The sequence below is a fragment of the Phasianus colchicus genome, chromosome 8 (assembly GCF_987193195.1).
Source record: "Phasianus colchicus chromosome 8, bPhaCol1.hap1.1, whole genome shotgun sequence".
Taxonomy (NCBI): domain Eukaryota; kingdom Metazoa; phylum Chordata; class Aves; order Galliformes; family Phasianidae; genus Phasianus; species Phasianus colchicus.
The window spans coordinates 5,753,216-5,763,519 of record NC_143443.1 but is presented as its reverse complement, the minus strand read 5'-3'; the positions used below and the strand labels follow the sequence as shown (position 1 = coordinate 5,763,519).

Genomic DNA, 10,304 nt, shown 5'->3' with positions numbered 1-10,304 from the left:
TTTGGATCTGAATACTTATCACAAAGCACTTCCTAGCTGTGTAATTTTTCACTCCTGTCCCTTAGGTTGTAATACTGTATATAATGGCTTTCTGTACGTAATAAATATAAAGAAAATGATGCAAGATCTGCCAAATGTTGAATGGGAAGGATCCAATCAAGCTGAAATGGTAATTGATGAAGCCTCAGTCTTTTGGAATCAATTTGAAATGTGTGCTTGTAAATGTCTTGGAAAGATCTCCACTCACATTCTGGATGTGTACGTACAATGTGGATTTACAAAATTCAGTACTTGGAATGACACTGTATTTTGCAAGTCCTTCTTGTCCTGAAGGATTTCTGTGATGTCAGACTACTTGACCTGATGGAAAAAAAACTCCAAGTCATTTGATCTCAGCGTAAAAGCTAGCAACTGAGTACGCGACAATGGTTTCTGATAGGACTCTCTGTCCTCCTTACATTCATGAGAAGGAACTTCTCTTGTACCGGGAGAATTTTTCAGACCCTCTATATAGCAATTCATGCTGCTGCATAGATTTTTATGTTTACAAATAACCTTTTTCAAAATGTATTTTAACACGATAGATCAACTGATGAAATAGGTAGTATCTAATAGACCTATTATTTATTTATACATTTATATTTCCCAGGACTGATTTCAAGTCTCATTCTTCAAGGTGGATTAAAAATGTTGTTCCAGTAGCAGTTTTTTTTTGTATGGGTTGAAAGGATTGCTGTTTTCTTCAACCCAATTCCTGCCCTCATCTGTAGTGGTGTTGCATTGGGCTGTGCAGAAATCAGCAAGGAGCCCAGCCCAGCACGGCTGGCTAATTTTTAGTATTGAAAAGTCAAGGCTGTCCTGAAGCTCTCCTGTGGTGAATGGAGTGGCCCTGCTGCCCAAGGACTTTTCACCAGTGAGGTTTGCAGCCATCTGGGAGTGAGATGTATTTACCTTTCAGTTGCCTGGAGGCAGGCGCAGGATAATTTGCCACACCTAGTCCTGGCAAAGAACAGCACTTGCCCACTCCAAGACACGATCTGCAACTACAGTGATAAAGGCACGGGTTGGGTTAGTTCCATCATTCCTTACCTGTGGGGATGGGAAGGACAGGTCATTCCATGGCCTTCCTTGTGGATGTGTTAAGCTTTAAGCTCTACTGGATATTTTTTGCACTTGAAATAAATAGCAATCCCAAGTAGAATAAATGTGATTTTCCATTTCTATTTCCTATGGTGATTCTTACCGTCCTGTAGGTGAGGCAAAATGCTTTAGCAGCTCAGCTGCTGCTCCAAAACCAGAATATCTGTACCAAACTGGTGATTCACGCAAGGTAGGCAATAGATTGAAACATGTGTAAGCTTTGTGTTCTGTGGTGTCATACTTTGCTAAACTGTATGTGGAATTTCAAACTGTTACAGGTAAACTGATTTTCTGCTGAATGGATGGCAGGTGAATTTCAAAACTTTGGATGAGATCTGCAGTTGTATGAGGCAAGTGAAAATTCAAATAAAAACCTCATTGCACTTTTCTGTTTCTTTAACCCATGGGTGTTAGGGACCTCTTTTCAGCAGGGTCAGCAGGCAAGTGATGCTCTCCAGTCACAGCACACCAAACAGAGCTGGCTCAGAGCTCATTCCTGGGAACAGCTTCTTACTTGGTTAAGGTCTGTCCTTGGACAGAAGTGCTGTAAGGACCATTTCCGTGCTTTCCCCTCCCTCCCCCTCACATCCCCACTTTAATGTTTTGTTTTTTTTTGGCGCAAAAGTGAAATATTAAGGATAAGGTGTCAATAAGAACATAATAGTGTTTTAAAAATGGATCCAAATAGCTCTGAATTGTACCGAAAAAACTGGTTTTAATCAAAAGACTCTTGAGAAGAACAGCAATCAAAATGAAAGAACTGAGCAGAATACAGAGGAAATAATATGACAAAAGTGATTAAAAAGAAGGAGTACTGCAAGTAGTTGATGTGCATTAGAAGAAAAGTAAAAAAGAAGGTTATGGCTTTGAAAAATGGTTTTGCAAGCATGTTCAGAAGTGCCCAGGTTGTCTGATGAGCAGATCCAGAAAAAGAATAGTATGTGCTCTGAACTACGAAGTCCCTGCAAATGTTTTCAGTGGAACATATGCATAAAAATTCCACAGGTGCAGAATAATGTACTGGCTGATAGCCACCTCATTTCCATAAAGTGATTTAAATGTATTGGGGGGCTGGTGGCCTCATTGCCCGCCCTCTGCGGGACCTGCTAAGGTCAGTGCTGTGCCAGGAATCCCAGAGGGATGCTGCCAGGGGTGTTGGGTTACTGAGAAAATGGGGAAAGTTTTGCAGGTTTCTATAGCTGCTGCTGAAGGTTCGTGAAAGAATTTACCTCTTCCTTTTCACATCACTGTCCTCTTTTAAAAAGCTGCTTTTTCAGCCCTGTGCCATTTGGTGTTAGATGCACCGTGTCTGAAATACCCAATTGCAGCCTTCACCTCATTTGCCCTCCCTAGCAGGGATTTCTAGCTGTGATAACCCTGGTAAAAGGCCTCTAATTGTAAAGCATTGGCCTCAACTTGATTTCTTGCAAATGCATGTGTCCATCGTTTCAAGACAACAGTTTGGATCCCTTTCTGTTGCTGGAGGCATGCGAGGGGCTTCCCTTCAGCATTTGCTTTGGCAATGAGCGTGATCTCTTAAACTCCACTTCCCGTGGATTAGCATACAATCTCTCTATTGAAATTTATTTTGACAGCTTGGGTTTTAGACAGCTTGTTCTGCATTTTGGCTTCAATCATGATGCCACATGACGGTAAAGAGCAGCTGAACTGAGTGGACATCTGCTGCCACAAAAGTGACCATTAAATTTACAGGCACGAATAAACTCGGCTGAATTGAAGACACGACAAAATCCCACTCCAGTAGGGAGCATAAACATAAAGGCTTTGGCTAACACTGTTTGCAGGATGTATACTCTTTCTTCCCCTCCCAGTCTCTGCCGTATAGTGTGGTTACTCTCTCCCCATCAATTCATCTTATTTTGATATAGAATTCCTCAGTAGTTCCTCAGGTTAATACTGAACCTTCTGAGTACACTTGGGAATTTTGGGAAATATTTGGGAATATTTAAATGGTCTCTCAAGTAGCAAATAAATATCAACTTTAGAACAGCCAATGTATTGGCCCGTGGTACCGGCAGACAGCTCTGCTTGAAAGGCCGTTTCTCAGCCTCATAGGAAATAGGTGGGACTGGGAGAAGTGGAACCAAGAAAACAACCAGAACTTCTCATCAACCAGCTGTATTGGAGGTTGAACTTTGGTGGCTCATGAAATGAGCATTTTTTTTTCAAATGAGTGCCATTAAGACATTTTTTTTTTTTTTTTTTTTGCCTCGTGTGAAAGTGTTTCCCTAGTGGCTTCTGCAGCGCACGTAGTCTTGTTCCTGATGCCCAACTCTTTTTTGGTATGTATGTTACTACTATTATTATCATGTAATATTATCAGCAGCTATAATAAATTGTAAAATTACAAAATTATTACTATAAATTATAATAACATTGTTCCATTAGGAGTTATTTTGATGGCAGACTACAGGACAGGACTGCAAGCACAGGTGCCTGTGGTGTTTGCTTTCCAGGATGCTCATGCCTACACAAAGTAAGCCCATGGAGTCTTGTTCCCATGGCTGAGACCACCGTGTGACACAACTTCTCATCGCTGCTGCCTGTGTGACTCCTTCAGCCCTCCTGGTCCAGCCAGCAAGCCCCACTGACCCGTGACCACTTTGCCACTTAAGCCATACTAATAGGGAATAAGGAGCACCTATGTTGGCTTTCAGGGTCTGTGCTGGTTCCACACTGTAAGAACCCCTCAGTGATGTCCCTGCAGCCACCACAGTCAGGTGGGGGCTAGTAGCTGCTGTCCCTGCACACTACTAGATCAGCAACCTTTCTCTTTCATGTCATGTCTTGCTAATGACATATTAGAATGCAGGGTACTTGTTGAAATACCACCAAGTACGACATCATGGTAAGTAATGTGCATTTTTTTTGCTAAAAATATCATGCCCATATGGCTGTGGTTAGCTGCTAGGCATAGACAGCAGTGGCAGCCCAGTGGGGCCACTAATTGCAGCCTGCCCCTTGTGAGCTGGAAGCAGTCACAAAACCCAGCAGCATTCCTCAATGTTCTCCATCAGTTTGTTTTTCTGATTAGCCTTAAAATCAAAGTACCTGCTGATTTAAAATCTACAGAATGAGCCCTATGTCTTCTGGAGGCTTACAGCAGCTACGCTAGCGCACGTGCCCCAAAAGACAAGTATGGTTCTAAGCTTTTGTGCTATAAATATTTTTCTATCCTGGTCCGCAGGTTGGAGGTTAAGTAGGTTCAGGCTAATCTCGATTTGTGACCCAGCTTCATACGTATTGGTACTGAGGTTAAGCCCTTTTCTGATGGCTGCTGCATCCAGCAGGCTGTAATGAAGTTCAAGCACGCTAGATGGCCCCAAGAGAACACAGTGCTGCTTGGAAATCAGAACTGAAAACTGCTGGCTTTGGGTTAAAAAAATATATATATATTGAAATGAAATTATTTAGACTGAGTTTTTCAAGGGGCCAAAGAGCAATTGGCACACTTACTTAGGAAGCCTGAGAACTTAAAATATTGCAATAGCACTGAAATTTTATATTTTGTACAACGTAGATGAATGTTAAAACCAGTCTTTTCTCAGGGAAGTCCATGGACTGGCTGTACCTGTGTTGCTGTTTTCATTGCCATTGTGTAAGAATGGAGACAATGAGGGGAAAAAAAAAAAAAATATATATATATATATATATATATATATATATATATTTAGGTAGTTGTTTCACTGGAGAACTAGTGTCCAGTTTCAGTGACAGAATGGCAGAGTAGCTTTCTTGCCCACCACGTGTAATAGTGCACCCTGCGATGAGCTGTGAGGAGGTTTTGGAGCCTGATGGTTTGTACAATCAGCACTATGTGCTGCCAAATCACAACTGGGAGGTCTGGCCCTTATTGTGGTTTTAGGCCTTGATGAATGCCATTAAAATACAGGAGACTGAAGCAGACTTATTTTAAAACAAACAAACAAACAAAAAAAAAACATAAATAGGCCTGGTTAACTACTTGGGATCAGAAGAGTTTTCAGCTTCAGGAACCTGTTGAGCTTTATATTGCCATCCAAGCAAATCTGTCATACCCATGCCTAAGTAAGAGGCGGCCCAGGGGTGATTTTTAGCCCTTCGCAATAGGCTTGAACCATACTACATGTCTTCTTTAGGCTTGGGTCCCCAGCAGGATTTATTTCTGCGTCAAGGAAGATTACAGATAATAGGATTTGCTTCTTGGAGGCTGTTGGCATGTTTGGTGAACACCCTGCACAGTGCTGTCTTAAAGGAGAATATGGACCTTACTATTCATCACATTTTTCTTCTTCTTGTGGCCTTCCACAAGATAAACCCTTCTTTTTCATCTTGTGTCACAGGATGCTCTTGTTCTCAAGACAGTTTTGGAAGGTAAGAGAGCTAGTTAACTTAGCTGTAGCATCAGTGAAGAAGCTCAGAGATTTCTCTATATATATTCCTATACATATTTGTTGTTGTGATGAGGACCAAAACCAAGTGGCCTCATGGTATGCCTTTGCTGTAACTAATACTGCACATTACCATCTTGAAGATATAATTATGAGATCTCTTTTATTTCCTTGACATGCACGTGTAACATTTTTTAATGCTTTTTAAAAATTATTTTAATAGTATTCTTAGTGGGAAAGATGGTGTAAAACTGAACTGAAGGATGGATACACTGCTTCTGCATGCCGTGAAAGCAACGCTTGTTAATTCTTCATGTGCTTGCAGACCTATGTAGGGAACTGATTTGTTAGCCAGAAAGTAGTATGCGACCTAAAGAATTTTCTTGTTTCCTCCTCAGGAGTTTACTCTGCATGTCTGCACTGCTGAGGAAGATTCCTGAAAGCATCCCTCAAGACATTAGAAAAATTAGAATAGAAAACTCTCACCTAACAGAATTGCCTCGCGGGTCATTTGCGAACGTTAGTGCCTTGGAATATCTCTGGCTCAATTTCAACAACATCACGGTGATGCACATGAAGAGCCTGGAGTACCTGCTGGCTCTGAAGGAGCTGCGCTTGCAAGGGAACAAATTAAGTTCAGTGCCATGGACAGCATTTCAAGACACCCCAGCTCTGAAAATTCTGGACCTGAAGCACAACCGGCTGGATGTCCTTCCAGAACACGCGCTCCGCTATCTGCCCAACCTGACCTATTTAGATCTATCCTCAAATCAGCTTACTGTCATATCCAGGGATGTCTTCTACAGCTGGCCTATCTACCAGAGAAGCCAGAGGGTGGCAGGGCAGGGAGAAGCTATTTCCAACGTTGTGCTGGCCCTCCACGACAACCCGTGGATTTGTGACTGCCGCCTGAGGGGATTTGTCCAGTTTATCAAGTCAGTTGGTCCTCCTATTATTCTGATGAATTCTTATTTAACTTGCTCAAGCCCGAAATTCAGAGCAGGGAAGTTTTTTCATGAAGTGGAGCTCAACAGCTGCATGAAGCCGCAAACTTCAGCCCTTGACACCAATCTGACAGTCCCAGTGGGGCTGAACATCACCCTGACCTGCTTTGTTCAAGCCAGCCCTGCCCCGGCCGTCTGGTGGACCTATGCACTCAAACTTCTACGGGCATTTAATGGTAAACACAGCAAAGCTTTTTTTTTGTATTTATGTTTCGCTACTCTGCTGACATAGTCCCTCAGGCCATCTAGTCACCACACCAGTTCCCTGCCTCTTTGTTGCATCACTGTCATTGTGGTTGCAAAAGAATCCACGCAATCTTAATTATCACACTTCATGTAAGAAATTGGTCAAAGATGAAAGGAACAGGTTCCAAAATTATTTAATGACATGTGGATTTTTATTAGTAGCCTTTCCATCATGGCAAATGATATAAGAGCTCTCTCCATATAAGAATAGTACCTCGCATAGCCACGCATATATATTAAATGTGCAGTTATCTAGGCATGCATATAAATATATAATGTGTACTGCATAATATACGTACGTTATATAAGTACATAGGTGTGTGTGACTAGATATGTCTATATATACATATATAGCCTCCATATCCACATTCTCTATACATATATCTCTCTGTATATAATTATATAATTATATATTTATATATGTGTTTACATGTTTGAACACGTACTCACTTGTAGACTATTCCCATATATTTTCTCAGGAAATATCAATGCAATCCACAAATCCTTGAAGCCACATCACTAGACACTGTCCACTCTCACTCTATAACCAAAATGAATGCTGTTGTTCTGCATAAACCCCGCTAATTTATCTGCTTTGCTGAGGACTTCATACTAGGAGACCTTTTCCCTTCCTCTCTGTCCAGCTGGCCTCATGCAATCCCTCCCTCACAGCTATTTTTGTTACCAGCCTTCAACAGGGCAAGTTGCTATTTTCATACGTTCAAAGCTAAAAAGACACACAGCCCCTGTGCAGGTTGTGTGTAGCCCTAACGATCCTGTTATCTAAGTAAGGCAGCATTTGCCCTTAATCTTGGTCTGATGTTTGATTTATTTCAGCATTTTAGCAGCACTTTTGCATCTTTCTGTGAGCACATGCTGGATTAATTACACACAGGTTTTTCTTACTAATGTGCCCATGTTTGCGTAGATGATGGGTTAGTTCATAGGGTTACTAAAATTGCATTTTGCGTCCAGCTCAGCCCTTCCTTGGCCTCATGTGCCTCTTTTTTGGGCCAGAGCCTCTTGGGAATGGAATTTTTCAACTTCCAGTCCAGTGGAGGATGCAGCACATGTTTGAACTAGAGAGCCCTCTCTGCTTTCTTGCAGCCTGGACGTATGGAGGGCAGATGGTGCATTGGTGGGCTAGGCCACCTCCAGTGCCCTGCCTCCAGTGCTTGAGTGCCCTGTGGCATTTAGGGTCTGCTCATTAACATGTCCCTCTCAGGGTAGGTTCACTGAATATCCTGAACTGGAAAGCACCCACAAAGATCATTGAGTCCATCTTGTCACTCCACACAGGGCAAGCTAAGAGTTAAACCATGTAACTTAGAGCGTTGTCCCAACAGTTGTCGAGCTCCAGAATGCTTGATGCTGAGAACACTGCCTCAAGAGTGTTCCAGTGCTTGACCAGCCCCTCAGTGGAGAGCCTTTTCCTGCCATCTGACCCTTCCCTGATGCAGCTGTAAGCCCTTACTTCGCATCCTGTTGTTACCAAAGAGCTGAGGGCAGTACGTGCCTCTCTGCTCCCCTTGTGAGGCCAGTGAGGGTCCTTACACTCTTCTTTACACTGAGTGAGCTAAGGGACCTCAGCTGCTCCACGGAAGTCATGCATTTCAGTCCTTCCAGTATCCATTGCCTTACTTTGGACACAACATATTGCTATTATATCTTTCTTGTACTGTAGTGCCGTAAGCTGCAGGTAGTACTTGGAGGTGAGGCTGCACCAATGCTGAGTGCAGTGGGCCGGTCACTTCTTTCAACCAGCTAGCTGTGCTGTGACCGACGGCCCCAGGACTGGGTTGGCTCTTTTGGCTGGCAGGGCCACGCTCCAGTTGCCTTTTCCCCAGGACAGGCTGGAGCTGCTTGACTCCTTAACCTCCACTCTGTTCTGAAGTGGTCTCAGGGCTACAGTATCACTAATCAAGACAGTGACACAGCTTCTTTCTGCCCTGCAGTTTCTACTCAGCCCATCAGCGAGGAGACCGTCCGTTCTGACCTGCTGATCCCGGCTGTGAGGCCTGCAGACGCAGGCAACTACACCTGCACAGCCGCCAATTTCTTGGGCAACGCCTCGGTGGCCATCATGCTGCATGTGGGTACCTCACCAGCCTTTGCCACGCAGCCAGGCTGGGCTGCTGCCGCCCCAGTTGAGCCAGGCGCCCATGTGGAGGTGCGTATTGCCAAGCAGACAGTCTACGGCATCACCCTGGAGTGGTTTGCAGCGGCAGCAGTGGCAGAGCCGGGGGAGATCTGGTACACGCTGTTGGTGGGCCGCTACGACACCGCTCAGAAGGACGCCATCTATATTGGCCCTGGTGTCAACACCTATTCGGTGACCGACCTGCTGCCCGCCACCAAGTATGAAGTCTGCGTGGCCGTCCGCAACCAAGCGCCCCGCAAGGGCCAGTGTGTTGTCTTTGTAACAGGCAGCGACGTCAGCCAGCTGGAGCAGCGCGAGAAGCTCATCCACATTGTTGTCATCGTCTGCGCCATGGTGTTGGCTGTGCCCGCCGGCATGTACGCCTGCACCGCCGAGGCCCGTCCCGGCTGCCTGGCCCGCTGCCCCGCTGCCTGGCCCCGCCGCCGCCGTGGAGACAAGCAGCCGGGTGCTGGCAGCAAGGAGAGCACACTGGACAGCCTGCCTGGTGGCAGTCAGGATGGACTCTGCCGTCCTGATGGCGGCCGTGGTGCTCGGCGGCCCCCAGCACGCGAGGAACCCGAGCGCCCCGGCAAAGCCCGGCTGCCCCACAGGAACAGCGCTGACCTCTATTAGCACAGCCCCCGCCCCGAACGTATCTGTGGCTGCATGGCCTGATGAATAGTCTCCATCTTGCTGGCTTTCCCCATGTGGCACAGATGTGGGGCATGGTGGGGTGTACAGCCAGGATCTCCAGTGAGCTCGGTGGACTGTGGGGCATGAACCCCAGCACCCCAGGCTGCCCAGCACTGCCACAGAGCAACATGCATTGGCACACAGACACACATTGAGTTGCACTCAATCAACCTAACAAACAACATAGCAAAAATATTTTGCAGTCATTTCTTAAGAAATGTTTTAAAGCCATGGTGTGACTGCTTCAATCTGGCATGCAAAGAAACAAACAGTAACAGAACCACAGACCCTACAGCTCAGTAGAAGCACGTGCAGCAACAGGCCAGAGCTGCCTGCTCTTTTTCACATAAACATCTTTTTTTTTTTTTTTTTTTTTTTAAGTATTTTTGTTATTATTTCTTTATTTTTCCCACCCAGGAGATGGTAGGCATGGAGGTTGGTTTCAGCTCCGCCCTGTGCCAGGTGTGGACTTCTGTTGGCTGCCAAGTGGAAAAGTAAGAAGGTGCGGGTGTGGTTTGGAGTGCTTTTTTGTTTGTTTTGAATTTTCCCTTGTTTATTTTCTTACTCCTGTGAACCAGCATAATGTGGCAGCAGTGCAGGGTTTTACTTGTTTTCTGATGGAAATGCTGTATGTAATACAGAGGGAGGGAATATTTACTTGTGTCTAAAACATGTGTCTTAGATGAGCAG

At 44.8% G+C, this 10,304-nt stretch overlaps 1 protein-coding gene across 1 annotated transcript; it reads left to right on the top strand.

The window, feature by feature from the left end:
- Positions 1-5,401: 5,401 nt before the first annotated feature.
- On the top strand, positions 5,402-9,554 carry LRIT2 (leucine rich repeat, Ig-like and transmembrane domains 2). The gene is made up of 3 exons (XM_031602563.2): positions 5,402-5,514; positions 5,930-6,711; positions 8,737-9,554. Exons 1-3 carry the CDS (start codon positions 5,402-5,404, stop codon positions 9,552-9,554), a joined length of 1,713 nt encoding a protein of 570 aa, XP_031458423.2.
- The last annotated feature ends 750 nt before the right edge of the window (positions 9,555-10,304 follow it).